The 27,500-nt window shown below is 42.6% G+C and overlaps 1 protein-coding gene across 4 annotated transcripts in view; it reads left to right on the forward strand.

Annotated features, from left to right (window-relative positions):
- TCAF1 (TRPM8 channel associated factor 1) overlaps positions 1-27,500 on the forward strand; it is a 57,043-nt gene that overhangs the window by 4,498 nt on the left and 25,045 nt on the right. For 2 of the 4 annotated variants that reach the window (XM_058723976.1, XM_058723975.1), the window contains exons 1-2: positions 10,759-10,913; positions 17,793-18,426. In XM_058723976.1, coding sequence (XP_058579959.1) covers positions 17,807-18,426 — 620 coding nt within the window. In that variant the 5' untranslated portion in view covers positions 10,759-10,913; positions 17,793-17,806. Of the gene's footprint in view, positions 1-8,671; positions 8,806-10,758; positions 10,914-17,792; positions 18,427-27,500 lie in introns of those variants that run through there. The other 2 variants (XM_058723978.1, XM_058723977.1) reach the window with 2 other exon arrangements.

Below are 27,500 nucleotides of genomic sequence, written 5' to 3' on the forward strand. Positions count from 1 at the left end.
ATTGCATTTGCAATGGTTATTTTGTAATTGCCTTGTCCCATAAGAAAGTTTGATTCTTCTTCTGGTAAGCACTTTTATTATGAGGAGATGTTTTATTGAATGCTTCTTCTGGAGCTATTGATTTTCTCATATATTTTTTCCATTTAAATATGTTAATATGATGAAGTGTAGTATTCAATCTTTAATATTAATTCAACTTTGCATTCCTGGAACAAATGGCCGATGGTAAATATGCAATAACTTTTATGTAAAGATACAGATATAAAGATAAGCATTAGATATCTGCATTTGTATATGTGAATTGAGATTGACATGTAATTATCCTGTTTGGTTCTAACTTTATCTGTTATTGATATCATCTCATAAAATAAGATGAGTAGTATTCTCACTATTTCTATTCTGTAGAAGAATTCTGTGGAATTTGGAAGAATTTGGTCTAGGTTGTAATTATCTGGTCCTTGAGTATTTCCTCGAATCACCAGCAAAACCTTTAGGGAGTGAAGTTCACGTTATCAGAATGTATTAAACTTGTTGTTTCAGTTATTTTAAGGATTTTAGGATTATTTAGGTCTTCTTATGGAATCAATTTTCATTAAACTTGTTTTCTAAGATATTTTACCATTACATATGTGTATTATTCAAACTTAATAGAATAAAATGGTTTTATAATATTCTGTCATTATCTGTTTAAACAGTTTCATCACCTATTATTCTGACCCATTTTTTCATTATTAATGTGTGTATATATTTTCTCATTTTATTTTGACTAATTTTGTCAGAATTTGGACTACTTTATTAGCTCTTTCAGATACTTACACACACACACTCACACACACACACACACACACACACAGCCCTTAGGGGTTTTTTTCATTAATTATTTTATTAGTACTTCTTGATTCTTTGAATTTTTATTTATTTTCTAAGCTTTTAAAAAATATATTTATTTATTTACTTTTGAGAGAGAGAGAGAGAGAGAGAGAGAGAGAGAGAGAATATGCATGTGATTGGGGGAGGGGCAGAGAGAGAATCCCAAGCAGGCTCCATGCTGTCAGCACAGAGCCCTACAGGGCATGATCCCATGAAAAGTGAAATCATGACCAGAGCCAAAATCAAAAGTTGGTCACTTAACCAACTGAGTCATCCAGGCGCCCCTTATTTTCTAAGCTTTTAAGGTATATGCTTAGCTTGTTAAGCTCTTAAAACTATAAAATTTTGTCACTGCTTAGCTGTCTCTCACAAGTTTTGATATGAATATTTTGCTATCATGTAGCTTTAAGTATCTATAATTTTGATTATGGTTTCTTATTTAAGCCATGTAATTTTTTGGACAGTGTACTTTACTTTTCAGTTATTCACATGAAGATTCTTTGATTTATCTTGCAGTAAATGTTGCCTAATTCATAATGTAGTCAGAGAATGTACAATATCGAGTGCTTTTGATTTCTTGAAGCTAGTTTTATAACCTACCACACAGTGAGTTTCATCTGTGCGCTTGAAAATAATGTGTAGTTTCTAATTATATAATGTCCTATATATACCTTTAAAACAAGTGCATTAATTATGCAATCCAGATCTTCCATATCGTTACCAATTTTTGTCTGTTTAAATTATCAATTACAAAAATACGTACGTTAAAATCTCTCACTCTGATGGTAGATTTTGAAATTTATCATTATAGATCTGTATATTTTTACTTCATATATTTTGAGGCTATGTTACTAGTGAATTGGAGTAAATGGAAAATTTTATCATAATGTAGGGATTCAATATTGTGGCTACCTATTAATGCTTTTTGTTTTATTTTTGTTTTTTTTTTTTTTTAATTTTTTTTTCAACGTTTTTTATTTATTTTTGGGACAGAGAGAGACAGAGCATGAACGGGGGAGGGGCAGAGAGAGAGGGAGACACAGAATCGGAAACAGGCTCCAGGCTCCGAGCCATCAGCCCAGAGCCTGACGCGGGGCTCGAACTCACGGACCGCGAGATCGTGACCTGGCTGAAGTCGGACGCTTAACCGACTGCGCCACCCAGGCGCCCCAATGCTTTTTGTTTTAAATGCTTAATTTGATCAGGTATCAAATCAAGGTTTCTCTGGGGCGCCTGGGTGGCTCAGTTGGTTGAGTGTCCGACTTCGGCTTAGGTCATGATCTCACAGTTCGTGAGTTTGAGCCCCACATCGGACTCTGTGCTGACAGCTCAGAGCCTGGAGCCTGCTTCAGATTCTGTGTCTCCCTCTCTCTCTCTGCTCCTCCCCTGCTCACACACTGTCTTTGTCTCAAAAATAAATAAAGATTTAAATCAATCAATCAAGGTTTCTCTGATTAGTGTTTACCCTGATTGGTGTTTACTTCCAAGGAAGATTTATCTTTCTTTCATCCTGTGGCTTTAAATATTTCTGAATCTATGTTTCAAGGATATATATCATGAACTTATTTGTATTTTTTAAATGCTGGGTTTTAAAATTATTGTTTGACAGGGCATTTGGGTGGCTCAGTTGGTTGAGCTTCCAACTTCAACTCAGGTCATGATTTCATGGTTCATGAGTTCAAGCCCTGCATCAGGCCCACTGCTGTCAGCACAGAGCCTGCTTCAGATCCTCTGTCCCCATCTCCCTCTGCCCCTCCCCTGCTCACGTTCTCGCTCTCAAAAATGAATAAACATTTAAAAAATAAGTAAAATAAAATTGTTTGACAATTTATAACTTACCACTGAATAATTTATTCCAGTTATATTTATTGTGATTAGTAGTGCAAATAGATTTATTTCTGTAATTTTATTTGCTTATTATTTTTTATGCTTTGTCTGTCTCTTTTATTCCTCTCCCCTCTTTTACTCCTTTGTGTCCCCATTTTACTGCTCCTCTTATTTGGAAATTACATGTTGTAACATTTTAGTTTGAATGTTTTAGGAATACTCCAAAATTCCTAAATTTTATAACTTAGTTGTATGATACATTTAATTCATAACATTTATTGAGGTAGAACTGAGAGATAAAATTTGCATATATAAAAGATGTACAATGTGATATGTATAATTATTAAATGATTACCACACATGCTAATTAATACACTGATCACCACACATAGTTTACCTTTTTTGTGTGTATGAGAACAACTGAGATCTATTTTTTTTTAGCAAATTGCAAGTATATATACAATATTATTAACTATAGACACTGTACTATACATTAGATCTCCAGAACTTATTTATCTTACATATCTGAAACTTTGCAACCTTTGACCTATATATCTCCCCATTTCCCCCACCTCCCACATTCTAGTAACCACTATGCTACTTTCTGCTTCTGAGTTCGACTATTTTAGATTCCACATACGAGATCATATAGTATTTGCGTTGAATTATTTCAAAACTTAACATAATGCATTCAAGTTTCATCCGTGTTGCCACAAATGGCCAGATTTTCTTCTTTTTTATGGCTAAATAAATTCCACTGTATACTCATACGACAATTTATTTATCCATTCATTCATTTGCTAGACACTTAAGGTTTTTCCATACCTCGGTTACTGCGAATAATGCTGCAGTGACCATGGACGTGCAAATATCACTTCTAGATATTGATTTCATTTCCTTTGAATATATACCTAAAAGTTGGATTCCTGGATAATATGGTAGTTCTATTTTTTTTTCATTTTTTTTTTATTTTAGAGAGAGAGAGAGAGAGAGCAGGGAAGCGGGACAAAGGGAGAGGGAGAGAGAAATAATTTTAAGCAGGCTCTATGCCCAGCTGAGAGCCTGATTGATGCAGGGCTCAATCTCACAACCATGAGATCATGACCTGTGCCAAAAACAAGAGCTGGACGCTTAACTGACTGAGCCATCCAAGCACGCAGGTAGTTCTGCTTTTAATTTTAGAAGGAACATCCATGCTATTTCCCATAATGGCTATACCAATATGCATTCACACCAACGGCGCACAAGTCTTTCCTTTTCTCCATGTCCTCACCAACACTTTTTATCTTTTTGATAGTAGCTCTTCTAACAGGTTATGAGGTGATATGTCATGGTTTAGATTTGTATTTCCCTGATGATTAATGGACTTGTGTGCCTTTTCATATACCTATTGGCCATTTGTATGTCTTCCTTTTGAGAAATGTCCACTTACGTCCTGTGCTCATTTTTTAATTGGACCATTTACTATTTAGTTGCTTGAGTTCCTTACGTATTTTGGATATTAACCCCTTGTTGGGGATGTATGGTTTACAAATATTTTCTCCGATTCCATAAGTTGTCCCTTCACTCTGCTGATTGTTTCCTTTGCTGTGGAGATGCTTTTCAGTTTGAAGTAGTCCCACTTGTTTATTTTTGCTCTTGTTGCCTGTTGCTCTGGATCCCTTTTGGGATCATATAAAAATTTATTGCCCAGATCAATGTCAAGAACTTTCTTCCCTATGTTTACTTCTAGTAGCTTTACAATTTTAAGTCTTTAATGCATTTTGAGTTGATTTTCGTATATGGTATGAGATAATAGCCTAATTTCATTTTTTTGCATGTGGGTATACAGTTATTTCAATACCATTTATTGAAGAGTCTATTCTTTCCCCATTGTGTGTTCTTTGTACCTTTGTTGACAATGAGTTGGATACAAATGTATGGGCCTATTTCTGGGCTCTCTACTTTTTTCCATTGGCCTATATGTTTTTATGCAAGTACCATAGTATTTTGATTACTGTAGCTTTGTAGTATAGTTTGAAATCAGGCATTTTATGCCTCAAATTTTATTCTTCTTGCTGAAGATGGCTTTAGAAACTTGAGTTCTTTTATGGTTCATACAAATTTTGGGATTTTTTTCTATTTTTGTTAAAAAATGCCATTGGAATTTTGATAGGGATTATATTAAATTAATAGATAATTTTGGTTGGTATGGACATTTTAACCTTAATTCTTCCAATCTATGAACATGGAATATCGTTTCATTTATTTGTGTCTTCAACTTTTTTCTTCAACGTTTTATAGTTATCAGTGTACAGATCTTTTACCTCCTTGGTTAAATTGGTTAAGTATTTTATTGTTTTTAATGCTATTGTAAATGGGGTTGTTTTCTTACTTTACAGATACTTCACTGTTAGTATAAAAAAACATAACTAATTTTTATATGTTGATTATGTTTCCTGAAACCATACTGAATATGCTGAATTCATTTATTAGTTCTAACAGTTTTTTGATGGAGCTTTTATAGTTTTCTATATATGAGTTTTAATTCTATACTGAAATCCTCCAACCTGGCTTCTGTAATTTTTTAACATATTGATCACGGTTATTTTATTTATTTATTTATTTATTTTAATATATGAAATTTATTGTCAAATTGGTTTCCATACAACATCCAGTGCTCATCCCAAAATATGCCCTCTTCAATGCCCAATCACCTACCCTCCCCTCCCTCCCACCCCCCATCAACCCTCAGTTTGTTCTCAGTTTTTAAGAGTCTCTTATGCTTTGGCTGTCTCCCACTCTAATCTCTTTTTTTTTTTTTCCTTCCCCTCCCTCATGGGTTTCTGTTAAGTTTCTCAGGATCCACATAAGAGTGAAAACATATGGTATCTGTCTTTCTCTGTATGGCTTATTTCACTTAGCATCACACTCTCCAGTTCCATCCACGTTGCTACAAAAGGCCATATTTCATTCTTTCTCATTGCCACGTGAGTACTCCATTGGATCACAGTTATTTTAAAGTAAGTCCCTAAGAATGCAAATGTCCAAGCCACCTGTGAGTCTATTTCTATTATTTGTTGTTTCTTTTGAGTTCTTGGCCATGTCTTCTGATTTTTAGCCTCCCTCTAAATTTTTGATGGGGTACAGGACATCATGAATGAAAAATTATAAAGTTATGGTTGATGTTATTGTTTGTCAAAGAGGACTTTTGGGGGGATGGGGAACAGATAAAGTACCAGAAGATTACTTTCATACTATCAAAGTTGAGTTTTAAGCTTTCTTAAAACTGGTACATTTGAAGTTTTTCCTTTACCCACCCTTAATGCTTACTCCTAAGGTGTCATTCTTATTGATACGCCATGGATTTTCTCAACTGAAAGCAGAGTGTTGATAAGAATCACTTACTTCTGTGGGACTTGTCCTCTACTGCTTTGTTCCCAGAGAAGTACAATTACTGAATTGACAGCTCAACTATTTAGCATGTTAGCCTCTATTTTCAACAAGTTTTTTTGGGGGGGAAGGTGGGGGGTCTATCCCTGTGTGTGCAGAGCTTGAAAGTCAGTCAGCCAGGGACAAATTAAGGGGAACTTGTACATAGATTTTTACATTCACTTCTCAGGGACTTCTTGTCTGAAATGTTGCCCTTTGGGTTCAATTGGTTTGAGAATCCTGAACCAGTAAGATTGACACTTTCAGCTCGTGAAATGCATTGTGAACTGGAAACTGTCCTAAACCAAAAAGCCACAGCAGATGTGGAACTCATGTCCTGTGTTTTTCTTCCCTTGGGACTGTAGCTTCTCAAGTTCTCCCTGTGTTGTTTGCTCTTCAAAGTCTTCCATTGTTTCCTATATTTTGTCCAACATCTATTGCTGTGAATTTTCAGTGGAAGTATTGTTCCAAATAAGGTATCCTCTCAACGCCAGATTTAGAAGTCTCTTACCATTTTGTCTTACATTTTAGATAATTTATCTAATATTATTTTATTTCTTCTTGAGATACATCCTTTAGAATTTCCTTTAAAGAGCTTTTGAAAATAAATTCTCAGTATTTGCTGGTCATTTTTAAGACACTTATAATAGAAGATAATGCCAGGACAGCACTAGGGGTCAGAAAGCAGGGAGGGTAGGATTTGACTAGCCACAAGTTTTAGATTATTATGGGTGGTGCTGCTTTGAATATTCTAGTGCATGTCTTTTGGTGACATATATATACATCTTGGGTATATGTATATACCTAAGAGTGCTATTACTGAGTAGTCCTATTTTTTTTCAAAATTGTTTTTGTAACATTTTAAAAATACAAAATGTCTAAAGAAAAAAATTACTGGCCAACCCGCCCCACTTCTGGAGGTAGCCAAATATGTCCTTATTTTTCCTGCTAGATAAACATAAATACACAAAAGGAGCATTACAAAATTTTCACTGAAAGTATATATTGGGAGGATTCAAGGTATAACTTGAGCTCATCCTTTTTAGAACTCCATAATATTTTACAGTATGGATTTTTAACAAATTGTTTATTCATCCCAATGTAGCCTAGTATTTACAGAACGTAACATCTCCAAATTTATTTCAGTACTTTCAGGATTTCCTGGCAATTTCTGTTACTCGGGGTAGAAACTGGAAAGAAAAACAGAAACGCTAGAGAAAGTATAAATAAGGAAGGATATAGGATTTAAAACCGAGCTAGTAATGTGCAGTCTGAAAGAGAGAGAGGCTAGAACTAGCTGAAGTTTTAGCAGATATAGAAAGAAAATGATAGGCTGACCTCACATTCATGTATCTTGTCCATCCATCCGTCAAGTGGACATTACGAAGTACCGGTTTATGGCCACATGAAGTGGAGAATCTGAAGAAGAAGAAGAAAACATAGGTCTAGACTTATGTTTCCTCTAGTGTGGTGAGTGGTAATGAAACCGTGAAGGAATACAGGATGTAGTAATCTATCCCCTTTACCACTGAGTCCGCATTCCTGTGGAAGGTCCAGCCTGGACACTGTTTTGCAGGAGGGGAGAAAGCTGTTTCATGGTCGCTTCCTGAGAAGTTTGGCCAGGGACACCTTCTCCTTAGGCACCCAGAGAACAGGGGCCAGTGCAGTGAGGGGTGAAGGGTGAGGAAACAGGCAAATGTGCAGAGGCCACACCAATCTTTCAGGTCCTTGGGACCGGCAGCCATAAAAGGGACAGGTGGTTTTCCCCCAGCTTCTCATGTTGAGCTCACCATGGATTCAAGACAGGGCCATAGAGTCCAGTCCCTGCTCAAAAGTCACCCGTTATATCCCACTCTTTCTTGACTGAAATGAGACAGGGCGAAGAACAAAGTTCAAGAATCCCCCACACAGGGAGAAATCAGATTTATAAAGGCGTCGCTACCAGCTACTTGAGCAAGGATCTTTTTATCTATTGTAGTTGATTAAATGTATCGTTTTTTTATCACAAAATGACACATATCACCATTGAAATGTTAAAGAGGGGTGTGAAGTAAAGATACTTAAAAGTAATCTACTCTTAACTGTCTGAACTGATTCTAATATTTTAATGTGTTTTCCATGTGATTCCTGTGTTTATATAAGCATATATATTTTAAAAGTTTTTCGTACAAAAATGCAAGCTCTCCATTCTTACTACCATGTTAAATGTTCATTAAAAATATGAATATAGCTACAGCCCAACTCCTGGCACATATATGTAGATTTAACTCATCCTTGTCTTACATGCAAATCTATATTTACCAACCCCTCCCTTGTTGGTAAATAGTCTCACGGATTTATTATTTTTTTTTAATCGCCCTGCCGCACTCCCGGAGCCCTGCCGGGACACCGTCCAGCATTCGTGGCTGCATCCTCTCCCAGAACCCGACACAAAGCAGGGCCTCTGAGGTCTGGGGGCGGCCGGCCAGGCTCCGCCCCCCCCCCCCCCCGCCGCAGCCGCCAATCAGCTCCCGGGATGCACGCCCCCCCCCCCAGCCCCTCTCCGCACTGCAGCCAGTCTCCCCCCACACGCCTCCCGCCCCCACCTCCACCAATTACCAAATCCGCAGGCTGATTGCCCTGTCTCCTTGTCACGTCTCTGCAGAGGAGTCCCTTCCCTCTCCGAAGTAGCCCGGTGTGCAAACTGCTGGATAACGGGTGAGTCTCGTCCAAAGACGTTTCTAGAACCGGGGCAGGCCCCCCGGCGCACCGATCAGGCCCACCGATCAAGCCCGCGCGGCCCGGGGGACGGGGGAGGGGGAAGGACGGACCCGCCCGGGGTCCGGGGGAGCGCGGGGGAGGGTGCGCCTGCCTGGCTGCGAAGGTAGTCGGGCTTTGGGCCTGAGACCGCTTGGGCCTAAGGAGGCGGATGGCTTCCAAAGAGGATTCCCGGCGGTCTCTCCATCCCTGTGTCTGGTTCTGCTCCTTTTCTACCACTCTGGCTCTTATTTCTTTCGTGCTTCATTCTTGTTCTCCAGGAATTTATGCCTTTTAAAAACACTTCTCATAATGAAATGTTCCAAAACTGCAGATAGGTACAGACAATTACATAACAGAATTATCAGATGCGAACATTTTTTATTACCTTTGCTTCAGCGCACTTGGTCTCCCCTACTCCGCCGTGTGTGTGTGTGTGTGTGTGTGTGTGTGTGTGTGTGTCCCCTCCTTCTAAGAAACAAAACCTGACAGTGAAAATCCTTACTCCACCAAATCTCGTGTCCATCCTCAGATGTTGTTATATTCTGTCCTTCTCATGTATGTTTTTGTACTTTTATTGTATTTATCTTTATGTAAGCAATATGTGCGGTTTTTGTTTTGCCCCTTAACATTTTTCGTGAAACTCAGTATTTGGGGGTTTTGCCTTGCGGTGCTTCTAGTCGTGGCATTTCAGACTGGAAAGGGACTTAGCAAGTTTCCAGCCCTCCTCCTCTATCATCTGGGAGCCCTGAGCCCTGTAGGAGGTAAAGGATCTGCCTGCTCACTTTCACACAGGTGGTCCTTCACTGGGCCGGAGCCTGAATGGAGGTTCTCTTGGTTTCTGTTCCCTGCGTTCCATGTTTTATGCCACTGAGCTCACCTACCCACATCCCCCTGTTGGCTCTTGCTGATATGATTCGGTTTGGGGAAGGATTTAAAGAAGAAAGGAAATTGGAAAGGGGGTTGAAGGGAGGTGTCGAAAGGAAATATGACTTGGATGCATTTTCCTGAAACACAAAGAATTGAATCTTAGCACAACTTGAATATTTATTTTACTTAAGAAGCACTGGTACAGTCTTACTGATCTAAGAACGTTGTAAGTATTCACTCACCTAATTTAAGCCTTGTAAGAGATCTGTAATATAGGTACTAATTTCATCATCCCCGGTGTACAGGTAAAACTGAAGTGCAGAGTAACTCTGGGGAAGCCACTCAGCCTGTGAAGTGTAGCACCGCGATCTGAATCCAGGGCATCTGGTGACAGCCTTGAGTTTCTAACCGCTGCGCCACCCTGCACTTCACATGCTGGAACTAGCTAGCACCTGAGGGAGGTGAAGGCTCCAGACCAAGTGAGGAGCAACAGTCAGCTGGTTACTGGAAACGAGTTCGAGGTAGAAATAGGAACGGAAATGGACCCAGATGCATAAACTCTGGCTGCCTATTGTCTGTCTGCAATATCATATCATTTTTCACTTACAGAAGTAACGTATGTAACAATGCAGAGCTCTAGGAAAGTTGCCCTCCGCTGTTCCTCAGGGCAAACGGTATTAACAGGTAGAGACGCAGCGTGCCTTCTCCCACCGCAATACGAATACGTAAAAGGCTAGCTTTTACTATAAAAACGAAAGCATTGTCAACAGCTTCCTACAGTTTTTATTTTCCCCTTGGCAGTGCGTCAAGTACATTCCCCCCAACCAAATGGAGATCTAAGCTCCTCCTAAGAACTGATACCCTATCATTTATTCAGCCTTGCCCTGGGTAACGAGTAGAGTTTATGTCCCTAATCCCGTCCACTCTGCCAGGGTGGGGGCCGTCGCAGCGCCGAGCCCACTGGGCCGGCGACACAAAGAAGCGCTGTCCCCTGCCAAGCGCCGCCCCTCGGGCTGGCGGTCGCGCCCGGGAGGAAGTGGGGAGGAGGAGACTCCTCGGGAACCCCTCCTCCCGGTGCCCGCTCGCCAGCCTGCCCGGCGCCGCCCGCAGGGAAGCCCCTTCCCCGCAGCACCGCGCGTCCCCTCTGCGCCCAGCCCTGCCCCCTCCGGCTGTCCCCGTGGAAGTCGCAGGGCGACCTGGTGAGTGGCCCTCTGCGAAAGCGCAGGAGGGGCGGCCGGCGGTGGCCTCGGCCCGGCTCCGGGGAGGGCGGTGCCGGAGGCCGAGGGGGCGCGATGGGGGCGCGGGCGGACCTGCGGCAGCGGCGCGCCGCGGGGCCGGGGGGCTCCCAGGCCGGGGACTGGCCTCTCGCTGACCGTGTCCGCGCCCCTGCTGGTGATGTTCTCTGGCCTGGGCGCCGCGTCGCCGCTGCCGCAGTGCTGCCCCTCTCCGGGCTCTGACATCTGATGTTTGTGTTTGCGTGCTTTGTGTCGTCGAGACGCGCAGGCCCGAGCGGGAGCACAGCATCTCGTCCGCAGCTGCGTCGGAGGAGAATGCCGCAGCCCAGGGAGGAGGCAGGGCTCGCGCGGGGTCACACAGGTGCCTGGTGACAGAGCATCACTTCTGTCTTACTGCCCTTTGATCTTTGCAAACACCGGCTCGGGGACTGAGCTCCCTTGCCCACTCTCACCGGCCCGCTGGAGGCTGGTGTGTGTGTGTGTGTGTGTGTGTGTGTGTGTGTGTGTGTGTGTGTGTACGCGCGCGCGGGCTCATGTAAGTGCAGGAAGGGCCAGTGGTCTGTCTGTGTACCCCTACCTCACCCCAACCGTGCCAGCGGGTCTGGAGCCATTCCCTGCCAGGCAGAGCTTTTCCGCTTCGCTCCCCTCCTCCCCATGCTGTCCTCCCCCGCCCCCCACCCGTGTCCTCCCCCATCCCAGCCCCTCTCCCTTCCTCCTCTGACGTCACCGCCAAGCTCTTTGCCTACTGGCTCTGGGCCTGCGTAGGATAGTCTGGCTGGGGTGGGAGCCTGGAGGTTAACGGAGAGGATCCCACACCAGAAGAAGGTATCAACAACCCCTCGAGGTTGAGAATGGCCTGTCTTGCACGTTGTCCCTTTGATAGAACGCTCTGCTCTCGGAAGCAGGCCGGTCACCACTCCGGGGCTCCTGCGTGATGCCTTCTCCTGGGAGTTTCCTGGTGAGAGAACTGAGCAAATATGAGTGAGGAAAAGAGAGCCCCAGGGGAACTCAGGAATTAAGGGAATGTAGTGAGATAGGAACAGGGGAACAAAAAACAGCATTTTGAATCGTGCTTTTTAGGGAATGGGGGAGGGATGGGACAGGGCCACGAGGAGGCCTTCAAAAACTGGTAATGGTCTGTTTTTTAAGCTGGGTAGTAGCTATGTAGGAATGTTTAATTTTTTAACTTGTTTTACCATCTGTGTCCTTCCACACACATTACATATTCCTTACCATTAAAAAAATTTTAATGTTTACTTTTTTGAGAGAGAGAGTGTGTGGGGGAGGGGCAGCGAGAGAGGGAGACACAGAATCTGAAGCAGGCTCCAGGTGTGAAGCTTGAACTCATGAATCATGAGATCCTGACCTGAGCCGAAGTCAAATGCTCAGCCTACTGAGCCACTCAGGTGCCCCCAATGAAACCATTTTTAAGTGAAAAACAAGATTGATCTGTAAGTATGTAGGACAGAATGCGAAAGAAGGGGGAACCCACCCCAACTCTAGTTTAGTTGACGGACACTGGAAAGGATATTGGATGTATACAGGGAAAAAGAAACAGGGGCTCGTGGAAGAAAATGGCATGGAGAAGGGAAGACCTATAGGACTGGATGTCTGTGGTATTACTCATTCATCAAGGCCAAGGTAGCTATTTGCTGGAGAAGTGATCCTAGGCCTGCCCTTGATACCCACATCCATCTCCCAGTCACCCATCCATGGAGTACGTCTTCATTCTCCTGGGGAATCCAAAGAATCAAACATATCCCCTGATTTCAGACACGTATCCTGCTTTGGGGATTTGAAATCGAACCATAATGCAGGATGTGGCACATTATCCAAGACCAGCCCACTACCCTCCTTCCCTTCCAAATACAGCTCGTACAGGAAAACACCATTTAGGTAGCATGAGGCCTCTTTGTGGTAGGGGGAGGGATTTGTAGAGTTACAAGTTGTGCCTGAGGTACTTTCTGCTTTATGGGTGCCTTGGGTTCCAGCAAGCTCAGAGGCCAGAGTTGGCCCAAAGGAGAGAAAGCAGGAGCCATGGAAGGAGAATGGAGGATGAAGAACTTAGAGAAATAAAAGGGATTCCCCCAGGCCATGTCCATCTGCGTTCCCCAAGCTAGGAGAGCAAACAGGGATTTGGGCATAAACAGGAAGCATTTCGTTTAACAGTCAAGTGCTGCAGTCCTGGATATAACTGGTTAAAGTGGGAACAGAACCAGCTGCAAAGTTCAAGGAACCCCACAGAGGAGGAAATCAGATTTCTTGGTGGGTAAATGCTCAACCGACTGGGAGATGAACAAAGACATTTTAGAATGAGTGAGAGATGATTGGTTGAGCAGGCCAATGATGTGTATACTCATTCATTTAATGTTTGCTTGAAGTTCTATTATCTGTGTTATTTTTCACTGTGATACACACAGCAGTTCAAAGGATACAGACTTGTGCGCCTCGTCCCTTCCTGATGCAGTGAATGTTCGCATGCTGAAATGTGGCCTCCATAGATTTTTTTTTTATCGTATATAAAATCCTGGTACTTAAGAGGCTTATCTATTTCCGGTATTTACAAGTGTGGACTCCAGTATAAGATTCCCCAGGTTTGAATCCTGGGTCCCACCGCTCACACCTGTGTGACTTGAGCAAGTAACACATTCTCTGACCATCACATTTTTTGGTTTTGCCCACCTATAAAATGGAGCTAGTGATAGTACATACCTCACAGGTGTATTGTTAGGATCAAGGAACTGATGTAAAGCACTTCCAGTAACGTCTGGAGCCTGGGAAGCAGTGTAGTGTCATTACTACTACTAAAACGATTACTATTTTCACTCATACAAAAACGGGTGTGTGTCCTGCATACAGTGATTTGAAAGTTTCATTTAAAACACACCTAGGGTATTCTACGTACATGCAAAATTTAACGCATTCTTTGTAACAGTGATGGGATATTCTACAATATACATGATCATACTTTATTCAGACATTCTCCCTCTCAAAAGCTGGCTTGCCACACACACAGTGTTGGTATAAAGCTGAGGCTGCACTCAAGTCCCCACTCGTGATGCAGGACAGAGAGGAGGCCAGCTTGAGTGTCCCCACCAAACCCCACTCACCTTGGGCCACTAGTCCAGCCCAGGAGACAGGTAGAAGGAGGCAACTCCACAGGAAGAGCCCTCTTCATTCTGGTCCCCTCCTTTTCAGGTGTCGAGGCCATCTGCCTGTGTCTTTGTCACTTTTCCACAGATAGTTCTTCTCCCACGAACTAGCTGGAAAGACAGCTAGTGAGAGAAAAATGTGAGTTCCCTGCCCTGAGCATTTTTGGAGGATCCGCACTGGCAGCGACAAGGGCCCCCAGAGGAGGGATCTGACGGGCGGCTCTTTCCGGGTGGGGCATGTATGGGTGGCTGCCTGGGGGCTGCGCCCTGGTGTCTTATGTTGCCATAATGGGCTGTGGGGTGCCACAGTTTGTGGAAGTGGGGTAGGTGTGCTTTAGGGTAGAGAGCTGCACCCACAGGAGTCACAGATGGTTCCAGAAAACATCCTTCGTCATTTATCTCCTAGGTTTGCATTTATCCATCTCCATTCATAGTTTCGTATGGCAGCGAGCATCCTTGTACATATATCTGTAATGCTGCTCTTATTTCTGTAAGCAGGGTAATCAGAAGAGGGATTGCTGGTCTGGGGACAGGCTCGGCCCTGAAACGGAGCTGCCACTCTGTTGACAAAGCAATCTGTCAGATCGCTCTCAGCTTCTCGGCCCGTCCAGCAAATTGCAGTAGTGTCTGCTTAGCCTTTTGGACATTGGGCATTATTGTCTGCCTTCACCTTCTCCGCCTTCTCCTCCTCCTCCCTCCCTTTCTCCCTCACCATCTCCCTTTTTTGACAATCTTATGGGCAGCATCATGCATCCTATCGTGAATTGCCTGAAAGTGAGATTGAGCACATTTTCATAGACTAATTGGCCACTTAAATGTCCTCTTCTGTGAATATCTTCTCTTAAAAGGATAGGATTTCAGCAGATAGAAAGATGTGGGAGAGGGAACAGGAAGGAAAGAGAATCTAAAATGACAGCAGGGTATGTCCAGGGATGCCAAGTGTTCTGGAAACTGCAGAGTGGCCGGAGACATGGCTGGAAAATGGAAGGAGCAGCCCGCCCCGGAGACCTTAAACCCCAGGATAAAGGTGTCAGATTTAACCCCATAGGAAAAGGCGAAGCTCCAGGCGGGGGTTCTCTTCTGGGAACTAATGTGATCTGTAGCTTTAGGAGAACAGAGGCCAGAACAAGACCCTGGTGACTTAGAAACTGGATCACTTCAGTCGAGGAATGAATTACCGAGCACCCGAACTAGGTTACTGGCAGTGTGGTTGGAAACCATGAACGATGACCTTGACAGGACTGTGACCAGCTGGATACGGGACAGGAGAGAGAAGGGACACAACCGTGCCTGTGTGGTTTGCCGTCCTGGCTATTTGTGGACACCAGGAAGAATGGAGAAGGCACAAGCCCTTGGCAACCAATCACTTGCTGATTCTGTGGTCTCAAAGCTTCTCTGAGGTAGATGTCTCCTTAACAACTAGGGCCACTAAGCTCACATAATTTGCCTAAGAGGAGCTAGTTTAAAGGGAAAAGAATAAATTTAGTACTTCTTTAGTTTTAGAGGCCTCTGCAAATGGTAGAACATGCTCCTTCAGGAGGGATCTTGGGTTTATTCGTTACCTCAGAACCAGGGCCTTTTTGTCTGTGCCTTGGACTTTTCAAAGGCCCGTGGAAATATTTGAGAACTAAACGTAGTCATCGTTAGTTTTAGTGTCAGCATTGGCTCCAAAATGTGAAAACTGTAAAATCAGAATCATTAGGGGCACCTGGGTGTCCCAGTTGGTTACGCATCCGACCCTTGGCATCGGCGCACGTCACAATGTCATGGTTCGTGAGATCCAGCCCCGTGTCGGACTCTGTGCTCTGGCAGCATGGAGCCTGCTTGGAATTGTCTCTCTCTCCCTCTGTCTCTGCTCCTCCCCCCATCATCTCTCTTTCAAAATAAATAAACTTAAAAAAAATCATTAAATGCTTAGTCCAGTATTTGTAAATTCTAACATTAGGTTTGCTTGTTGTTTACTTTGTAAGAATTCTCTATTATGCACGTTGGCAAGTTAAATAGCTTACCCTTAACCAAATAATTATAAGCAAACATACATGTGTATATACATATATAAGTGTATATATGTGTGTATATGTATATATATATATATATAGGTATATATATATGAGTGTGTATATATACAGGTATATATATATGAAATAAGTAATTGAAAGGCACTTAACCTGTTACTTCCTTTAATCCTTGGGACAACCTGATGTGGTAGATACTCTTATCCCTTCTTAATGAATGAGGAAATGAGGACGGAAATGTGCTGCCCATCTCACAGTCAGTAAGCGAACAGCTGAGATTCAAGTCCTGGTAGCCTACCTCCAGAGCCCGGGCTTGGAGCCGCTTTGCCATATTGCCTTCAGAGTGAGAATATTCTCTGACAAGGGAAACAGAAAGAAAAGAGGTTACGGGCCCAAGACTAAAAACCTGGGACTTTTCAGAAGAGGTAAGAGAAGGCTGGAAAGTAAATGGGTCAGCAGGTTGAAGATGTTGCGCTTGGCCCAGGCGGTAACGTTACTGGTGGTGACAGCCTCGGGGACCGGCACTGTCCGGTGCCACCGGGTGGGCAGTGAGAACGGCAAGCCCTCGGTGTCCTGATGATGAAAACACATCTGCTCTTGAGGGGATCGCTCCAGTGCCGTGCCCATAGTGGAGGTCAGACTGTAGCACATCCCGAGCAGGGAGCTCACAGGGAAGCAGCAGAGGATTTATGCGAGGCCACAGCCACAGACATACACACCCATCTCCACGGTGTCTGGGCACAAGTGAGAATCGGCCATCGTTTCATAATGTGTTGCATACATTCCGCTTCTGGATTCAAGCCACAGAGGACTTCCGCTTTCCTCTTCTCCAGCTGTGACTGTGACCAAGGACACTTCTCAGAGGACGCAGGCTTTCCAGACTGAAATTCTGGGGTCCCCGAGCTGCACTTAGTGAGATCGGTGTGGGAGCTGAGTGGGGTAGGGACAGCATGCTACACCAGTGTGTGTGTTTCCGGTGGCTGCTGTAAGACATTCCCACGAACTGGGGGACTTCAAATGGCAGAAATCTATTCTCTCCCAGTCCCGGGGGCACAGAAGTTTGAAGTCAAGGTACTGGCACGGTGGTTCGGTCTGCAGGTTCTGAAGGAAAATCTGCTCCTCGCCTCCCTCTCTCTTGGCTTCTAGTGCTCACCAGCAACCTTTGGCCGCCCTTGGTGTAGATATATCACTCCCATCTCTTAGCATTCTCCCCCGTGTGTCTTGTCTGCATCCAGATTTCTTCTTAAAGGACGTGAGTCATTGAATTAGGGCCCGCTCAAATCCAGTATGGCCTCATCTTAACTGGATTGTACCTGCAAAGACCCTATTTCCAAAGAAGGTCGCATTCACAGGTACCAGGAGTTAGGACTTGAACGTATCTCTTTGGGGACACAATTCTGCCTTCATTTCTGTTTGTTTCCTTCTGTGGTAGAAAAGTGCTGGGCTCTTTTAGTTTAACCACAGGAGTTTAGGAGGACTGGTCAGGGTGCGATGCATTCTCCTGGACTGGATACCTTGACCCCCCTTAGTGAGTCCCTGAGTCATTTCATAGAGTCAGTCTCGTCTGCATAGACAGAAGAATTGCCCCAGCTGGGGGAGCAGTGAACTGTTTGGCTTGTTTATTTATTTGTTTATCTGTCCTTCCCCAAACTGAGTCTTTGATTTTCTCTCTACAGAAGCCGATCCAGCCATGGCGACTCCCTCTGCTGCCTTTGAGGCCCTTATGAATGGAGTGACCAGCTGGGATGTCCCCGAAGATGCCATCCCATGTGAACTGCTTCTCATTGGAGAGGCCTCCTTTCCGGTCATGGTGAATGACATGGGCCAGGTCCTCATTGCTGCCTCCTCCTATGGCCGAGGCCGCCTGGTGGTGGTGTCCCACGAGGACTACTTGGTAGAAGCCCAGCTCACTCCCTTTCTCCTCAATGCAGTGGGTTGGCTTTGTTCTTCCCCTGGGGCTCCCATTGGCATACACCCGTCCCTGGCACCCCTGGCCAAAATCCTTGAGGGTTCTGGGGTAGAGGCGAAGATTGAGCCTGAAGTGAAAGACTCCCTGGGGGTTTACTGCATTGATGCCTACAATGAAACCATGACAGAAAAGTTGGTCAAGTTTATGAAACGTGGAGGGGGCTTGCTCATTGGAGGCCAGGCCTGGGACTGGGCCAACCAGGGCGATGATGAAAGGGTGCTTTTCACGTTCCCTGGCAACCTCGTGACCAGTGTGGCCGGCGTGTACTTCACTGACAACAAAGGGGACACAAGTTTCTTTAAAGTCTCCAAGAAGATGCCCAAGATCCCAGTCTTAGTTAGGTAAGTGCATTTACCCCGGTGGGGATTTGGTTGCAGGTTCAAAAACAGACATGGTTCTTGTCTTTAGGTTGCTCCCAGGCTAACAGAAGAGAACTTGGCACTTAGGCATTGATTCACCCTAAATCAACCAGATTTTAAAAATACCCTGAGGCACAGGAGGGTTCCTGCCTTCTCAGACCAGGCACTCAGACCAGACCATTGCTGTTGCCTCCCGAGACCAGACCACTTGGCTCTTTGAGCAGAGAAACTTCTTAGTGACCATGATGTTCCCTGACGTCTAGCTTGAAATATGTTGTTTGTGCTAAGTCTAAGAGTTAGGGGAGGATTTTATGTCTGCAGGCAAAAGACCTGATGATGGAGAATGAGGGACACCGATGATGGGTACAGAGACAGGCTACATGGAAGGTTCTTTAAGAGCACTAACCAGCCTGTTCTGTGCACACTATGCTCCAGCATCTCATACAGTGCTGGACGTAAGCAGGTTTGTAGATGCTCAGTAAACATGTGTTGTCTGGTGACTGGATGGATGAATGAGGGAGAGTAGAGGCGGGTGTAGTTCCAGGAGTAGAAGAAGTGTACCAGGCCACACCCTGTTGTACATTAAAACTCACAGCATCCTTAGAGCAAAGAGCACTGGTATTTCTGACTGGTGGGAGCATGGTAAAGTAGGGTTGGGTGAGGAAGGCACAGCAGGGTTAGAACAGACATACAGATCATGGGCTGTGGCCTCTCCTTGGCATGGAACATTTGAAACAAAACCCCATATGTGCAAGGAGGAAAGACACGGTTATTCTAGGGCATAGTGATTGATCAAATTGATCAAATTTCAGTTTACCAATGACCTTCATCCTAAGGAATAGGGAGGGAAGGCTTGGCCATAATTCTCTTTCTTAACTACCTAACCCCCCTTACTTGCCTTCAAAGATGTTTTTCTCTATCAAAACCATACTTCTTTTTTCTTTGGCTCTACCTAAATCATCTCTCATCATCAGTGATTCTGAATTGCGGGTGGAGCTCGGTTGTGTGTGTGTGTGCACTCATATATGTGTATGCACACGTGTAAAATCAACTGGAAGACTGATGCTTGAGGGGAAATCAGAGTTAATAAGGCAAGCATGCAGACTCTGTTGTGGAGATTGTGGGTTTTTAGTTTTGGTTGTTAACTAGGTGAGACTGCATCACAATCATTGACTGTCTTTACTTCTACAGGTAGCTATAGCAAAGCATTGCTCATATGTTAGGTGGGTCATTTTAGACGTGTAGATGGATTGAAGATGGCAATACTGATTTTCCTGAGCTGAGCGTGTGCATGTGTGTGTGTGAGGGAGAGAGACAGAGGCATGAAATACTGATTAAATGCATACGTTGAGGTTAGTATGGGAAAAGAGAAAACAAGAACCCTCTCCTCCTCTCCCCATAGTTTTAATATTCACTCTCTTGTAGCCAAGGCTGAAAAGTAGACATTGAGGGAGATTTCTCCCACCTGATGTTGTTGCAGTTGCTAAACTATATATTTATCCACATTCATTAATTATAAACCTAAATCTGGGGCCCCTGGGTGGCTCAGTCAGTTGAGCATCCAACTTAGGCTCAGGTCACGATCTCGCAGTTCGTGAGTTCCATCCCCGCATCAGGCTCTGTGCTGACAGCTCAGAGCCTGGAGTCTGCTTCAGATTGTCTCCCTCTGTCTCTGCCCCTCCCTTGCTCGTTCTCTCCCTCTCTCTCTGTCTCTCTCTCTCAAAAATAAACATTAAAAAATTTTTTTAATTATAAACCTAAATTGAGTGGCTTTTACTTTATGTAAATTAGACCTTAATAAACCTTTAAAACTAGCATTTTTATTTTTATTTATTTTTATTTTTTAATTTAAATTCAAGTTAGTTAATGGGCGCCTGGGTGGCTCAGCCCATTGAACGTTTGACTATTGATTTCAGCTCTGGTCATGATCTCACAGTTTGTGGGTTCAAGGCCTGCACTGGGCTCTGCGCTGACATTGTGGAGCCTGCTTGTGCTTATCTCTGTCTCTCTCTCTGCCCCCTGCTCCCCCATTCATGATCTCTCTCTCTCTTTATCTCTCTCTCTCTCAAAATAAATAAACATAAAAAAATACAATAAAATAAATTTAAGTTAGTTAACATACAGTGTGGTATTGGTTTCAGGAGAAAAAATAGATTTTTTAATAGCACTTTAAAAAAAATAATCAGAGACAATCAGATTCATGTCCAAGGATATGCAATGCAGCACTATTTGCAATAAGGAAGAGTAGTATAGTTAAATAAATTATAGAATTATTAACCAACCATTAAAACTATTTCCAAGAATATAGTTTTAGGCATGGGGAAAAGGGCATGGAGAAAACCTCTCAGGGGGTACTATGAAATGAAATAAAGTAGGATACTAACCTGTTGTTCAGTATGATCCCACTTCTGTTCAAAAAATATAGCTATGTGTAGAAAATATTATCAAAGGAGAAGGCCATAATATCACTTCACATACAAGAACATTAAAGACAAGAAAAATAATTTAGAAGTCCTGTTAAAGATCTTCCACATCTATCAATGCACCATTCTATGACATAAACAAAAAATATAAAACCAAATTTAAGTCTCCTAGTTCAATTTTTTTGACATCTCTGATATACATATAAATGTGTGTGTGTGTGTGTGTGTGTGTGTGTGTGTGTGTGTGTGTGTGTATTGCCAATTGCCAATACTTTTGAATTATGTTTCTTCTTCATGGATGGTCTTTTAAACCACTTTTTCAATATTGTGGGATCTATTATTTTTTTAATTTTCATTTCATTAAAAAAAATTTTTTTTTAAGTTTATTTGTTTATTTTGAAAGAGAGACAGCACATGCATGAGCAAGGGAGGGGAAGAGAGAGAGGGAGACAGAGAATCCCAAGCAAGCTCCCCGCTGTCATTGTGGAGCCCAGTGCAGAGCTTGATCTCACAAACCAGGAGATCATGACCTGAGCCAAAATTAAGAGTTAGATGCTTAACCGACTGAGCCACCCAGGCGCCCCTAATTTTCATTTTAAAAAGTAATGTCATAAACTCACAATACAACTCTTTTCGTCTTCATATATTATTTTCCCCATTCATCCATAATTTTACATCATTGTCCTCTTAGTATACATGCTAGTTTGAATTCTACTCACGAATATTTTTCATTCTATATAGTCTTTAAAGTTATATTTGATTCACTTCATGAGAATGCAGTCCATACACCATATTTATTTAATCATTTGCCTGCTGTTGAGCATCTGGATCTTTCTCTACTCTTGTTCTTATAGGTAGTACTGCAGAGAATATCTTCAAAACATTTTAGAAGTATTAGACAATACAAGACACCATGATGATTCTATTAGAATTCAAGGGAGATTATTTCCATCACCGGCTGAGCAAGGTTCAGATGGAAAGCCCCTATGGATTTAGTTACTCTGCCAAAGTATCTTATTTATTTTTAAACCCTCATTTAAACATAAGAGTGTGAATTAAGCTAACCTTAATCTTATTACTTGCATATTTCTTACTAAATTAAATTCTACATACGATCCTGGGATCCTCTTAGCCTTCTAAAAGAGTAAACTATCCGCAGGTTGTTATCAAGATGAATCACATTTTTATCAGAGGAAGAGTCTAATTTATGATCAGAAAAATAATATCCCTAAGTAATTAAACCAGATGATCTACTTTTATCCGGGTGAGAATACCCACAGTTGTCAGGACATGAGCCTCCTAGTCACTGCCCTGGTTTCCTGCCCGGAAAGCAAAGCGTCATCATCTGCATTTAGAACACTAGCCTCCATGGGCCGCCTGGGTGGTTCAGTCGGTTAAGCTTCCGACTTCGGCTCAGGTCACCATCTCATGGTTTGTGAGTTCAAGCCCCACGTCGGGCTCTGTCTGTGCTGACAGCTCAGAGCCTGGAGTGTGCTTTGGATTCTGTGTCTCCATTCTCTGTCTCTGCTCCTCTCCCGTTTGTGTTCTCTCTCTCTCTCTCTCTCTCAGAAATGAATAAACATTAAAAAAAATTTTTATTTTAAGAAAAACACTAGCCTCCACGTGCCCCGTAAGACCAAGCCACATGTAGGCTGTTCCCTGAGCGATTTCTACTCTCCTACCAGCTTCATTCAGTGCCTCGATTGCGCCTTGGCTCTGAGGCCAGTGGCACTGCACTTTATGTGCAAAAGAAGCCTCACCTTCTATAAAGTATTTCATTTGAAAAACACTGGGTCCATTGTCATAAACTACCTGGTCCCATTGCAGGACTCAGTATTCATATAACCTGGAAAAGGCCCAGATTTTAGAGTAGGCAGACTTCAGTAAGTTCCCAAGCTCTGTCTGGTGCATGTGCTATAACCTGGTGTTGGAGCCACCCTCTCTAAGCCTCATCTTCAAAGTGGGATTAACAATGACTACCTTTCAGGGTGGTTGTGAGGATTAAATGAATGAAGAAAACATGCTCAAATACCTAAGGCACTTTAATTATTCTGACATCCAGCCTCCACACTATGGTATATAAGTTGTAGGATGCCGTGAATATCATTCCCAACCACTGATGATTACCTAGCATCCATCATTATGCTGCTTTACCCAGGTCATGTGTGTTCTCCGAGTTGTGTAAAGTATTGGCCTTTTAGGAAATTATGTATTTATTTTGAGAGAGAGAGAGCATGCGCATATGTTCTCATGCAAGAGGAGAGGGGCAGAGAGAGAGGGAGAGAGAGAATCCCAAGCAGGCTCCAAGTGGTCAGCACAGAGCCTGACACGAGGCTCCATCCCACCAACCTTGAGATCATGACCTGCGCCGAGATCAAGAGTTGGACGCTTAACCGACTGAGCTACCCAGGCACCGCAAATATTGGCATTTTTACTCATGTTTTCACCTACTTCCTCTACCAAACTGAAGCTGCATCATCACGATCAATTGCCACATTTTATCCTCTTTATATATTTAATAAAACAGGTACTAGGGACCGAATTGCTCCACCAATAAGAGATGTGATGTAAATTAAACGCATCATTAGATGATCAACCTAGGGAGGTTTAGGAGAGGAGGAGGTTAGGGAGACAAACCAGAATAGTTTGTCTAGTCCCTCTTTTGGATAAGAAGTCCCTTATCTCACTTTTACCAAAATCTCAGGCTTCTATTACAGAGTTCTATTAAGGAATGTTGTTCGTTCATACATTTATATAGCCAGCAATTTACTGAATATATTCTATGTCCCAGGCAGTATTTTGTATGTCAAGACAATGATTTCCAAAGATCTAGTAATTAAAAACACAGAAACCTTCAGTAACAAGAGCTGGAAGAATTTACAAAAAACAAATAACTGTGTTAGGAAGAGGGTTGTGATACTGAGTTTCACTGGAACCTGGAAACCTGTGATCTTCCTGCCAGTATATGCAGCAAGACATGCTTGGCATGCAGTTTCACCTCTTCTTCCCTCTAAATGGAAAGTGCTGGAGTAGAACATCCTTGTCCTCCTTTTAGCTATTACTCCATTGAGACTGGTTTTCTGTCTATGGTGATCCCCATATATATTCAGTCACCAGAGATGCATAGAAAAGAATGTTATCCCAACCGTCGTGCTCTCCAATGTCTGCATGCTCCAAATTCCTTGGCCCTGTGAAACCTGAATTGACAAACCTTACGCAGATATTAATTAATAAGCTTACTTATAACAAGGATCCACAAATGGTTGGAGGTCATTGCTTATTACGTGTTAGGAATATTCAGAATGCTAACTATAGAATTTTATGTCAGGATCATGGCTGGGCGTGGTGGGGGTAAATATCCTCACCTAACTCCTATTCTGTCCTTACTGCATGCTTAGTTATGTAGGCTAAAATTGCATAAACTGGTTCTCAAAAAATAAACAAGACACTTCAGAGAGCAAATCCAAGTGGAAAGACAGGCCATGTTAGAAGAGTAATTGCTAGGGGCTCCTGGGGGCTCAGTTGGTTGAGCTTCTGACTTCTGCTCAGGTCATGATCTCGCGGTCCGGGAGTTTGAGCTCCGTGTCGGGCTCTGTGCTGACAGCTCAGAGCCTGGAGCCTGCTTTGCATTCTGTGTCTCCCTCTCTCTGTCCCTCCCCCACTCATACTCTGTCTCTCTCTCAAAACTAAATAAACATTTTAAAAAATTTTAAATAAAAAAAAAGAGGAATTGCTAAATCACAATTTAGATTGCTTTCCCTTTTTTTTTTTTTTAACGTTTATTTATTTTTGAGACAGAGCATGAACGGGGGAGGGTCAGAGAGAGGGAGACACAGAATCTGAAACAGGCTCCAGGCTCTGAGCTGTCAGCACAGAGCCCGACGCAGGGCTCAAACTCACGGACCGCGAGATCATGACCTGAGCCGAAGTCGGCCGCTCAACCGACTGACCCACCCAGGCACCCCTGCTTTCCCTTTTTATGAACATTTTCTTCCAGTTTCAAAATACATGCTTGCTGGAAAATAACAGAAATAATCCAGAAGTAGGCAAAGTAAAAAGGGAAAGATCTTCATCTCTGCCTGTCCCTCTGCCCCTGCTGATTTGTTCCTCCAGAGTTTGGACTCTATCTTTTCTGACTTTTCCCCCATTTGTGTGGGAGGACGGTGTGGAACAGCTGGGGGAACAGAGAGACAGAGACAGAGAAACCTGCAACTTGGTTTTCCACTTAATTATCTTGAACATTTTCCACGTGCATCTTTCTTTTTTTTTTTTTTTTTTTTTTTTAACATTTTTTATTTATTTTTGGGACAGAGAGAGACAGAGCATGAACGGGGGAGGGGCAGAGAGAGAGGGAGACACAGAATCGGAAACAGGCTCCAGGCTCCGAGCCATCAGCCCAGAGCCTGACGCGGGGCTCGAACTCACGGACCGCGAGATCGTGACCTGGCTGAAGTCAGACGCTTAACCGACTGCGCCACCCAGGCGCCCCCCACGTGCATCTTTCTGATAATGTGCATCATCCTTCAGAATGGCTGTATAGCGTTTTGCGTTGGATTGTTCCATAAGTCATTTAACTATACGCTTGTTAGCACACAGTAAAGTTACTTTCTAATTCTTCTGTAAATAAAGATACAATGAATATCCTTTCACTGAAACCCACACAGGCTGGATATACACTTATTCATTTTAAGTGCTTGGCAGTTTCCTTTTAGAAATTTCTTATTTTGGAAATCTTCAAACATATATATTCATAGAAACAGAAATAAGAGCAGTGAACAAACACGTATCCGTCACCCAGCCAGTGCAATTCTCAACTACCAGCTAACTGTCTCCACTCACCACCTTCCTACCCCTTTCCTCCCTCTTCCAGTTTGTTTGAGCAAGTCTCTGCATTGCATCATTCTGTCCATAAAATAGTGTATCTCTAAAAGACAAGGACTGATCTTTAAATATAACCACAGTAGTTATCACATATTTTAAATAGCATTACTTTTTCTGACCTAGCAAATTATCAGTAACAATATCGTTTTTTGAGAGCATTCTGTAAGTATTCTCTCTTACGTACATATGTCTAAATTTATCCCTTAGAGAAACTGGATTATTCATATTCTCCATAAATTACTTAATTTTTGCATACTTGATCTAAAAGAGATCTCTAAGACAACTGTTCCAAACTCCCACTGAGATTTTAAAACTGAACTTGGCTTTTATTTCCCATATTTTAAAACTATATTTTGGTATCCTGAAAACTCCTGAGTTTTTTTCATGGTGTGTACATTTTGTCAGAACATACCCTTTCTAGCAACTGGTGTTTTTCACCTTGAATTCTATTTTGTCTAGTATGTAGTTACTATTCCTATTTTTTGTGTTTTGCTTCTCGTTTTGTTTTGTTACTCTTTCTATGTTTTTTTCTAAAAGGTTTGTCTCTTAGTGTAAATCTGATTTTTTAACCTAATCATAGTGCCTCTGTGGTTTACAAGGTAAATAAGCCATTTATATAATAAAAAAATTCATGTTCTAGATACTATAATCTTGCTCAATATTTTGTTATACCTTCTCATTGCTTCTTTTAAAATTTTCCTTTACAGCCTTTTGCTCCATTGGTTGAGTTTCTTTTTCTCTTCTCACTATCTGGAAATTACACAGGATTTTTCTATTCTTCTTGTAGCTATCCTTAATTTTTTCCCACATCTTTATGTAAAAATTTTTCACACTTATGGGAACATTGCAAGAATAATGTAATGGTAACCATACCCTTCACCTAGATACGTCAGTGACTAGATTTTGTCACATATACTGTATAAACATACAGAAACAGATTACTTTGCCTAACCATTCGAGAGAAACCTATAGACGGAGTAACACATCACATCTAAATACTTCAGTATATATCTCCTAAAGACACGGGCATTTTCCAGTATAACCATAATACAATGATCTAAAAAAAAAAAACAAAAAAAAAAACAAAACAAAACAAAAAAAACGGTGCCATTGATACAACACTATTATTTAATGTCCATGTTCAAATGTCTGCAATTACCCCAACAACATCTTTTTTAGATTTTTTTTTTTAATATAGGATCCAACCAAAACTTTGCCAGCTTTTCTTATCTTTCAGGACACTGGTGTTTTTGAAGCATCTAGCCCAGCCATTTTGTGGAATGCCCCTCAGTTTGGATTTGTCTAATTATTTTCTCATGATTATACTCAGTCCAAACATTTTTTGGCAAGAATACTACAGAGGTGACATTGGGCTCATTACAAGGTATCAAATTGAGAGGCATATGACATCAGTTTTATTGTTACTGGTGATGACAGAATTGGCTATTTAGTTAAATTGGAGTTTGCCAGATTTTCCTAGTGTAATAGTGCCTTTCCCCCCTTTTAACCAGTTTAACCTATGGTGTGACAATTTGAGAGTATTAATGTCCTGTTCACCAGCAACCTTCCACCCAGTGGTTTTAGCACTAGTTGATGATCTGTGCCCGGGTCAATATTTACAAAAGTGATTACTTCTACTGCACACGGGTACTTCCTGCCCCTTTCTTAAAGATTCATGTCAAACATCACCTCTTCCAGAAAACCTCTCCCACCCTCTCCCATTCTGACATGGATGTCTCTCTTCTGAGCACC

This window comes from Neofelis nebulosa, chromosome 4 (assembly GCF_028018385.1).
Source record: "Neofelis nebulosa isolate mNeoNeb1 chromosome 4, mNeoNeb1.pri, whole genome shotgun sequence".
In the NCBI taxonomy this organism is placed as follows: Eukaryota; Metazoa; Chordata; class Mammalia; order Carnivora; family Felidae; genus Neofelis; species Neofelis nebulosa.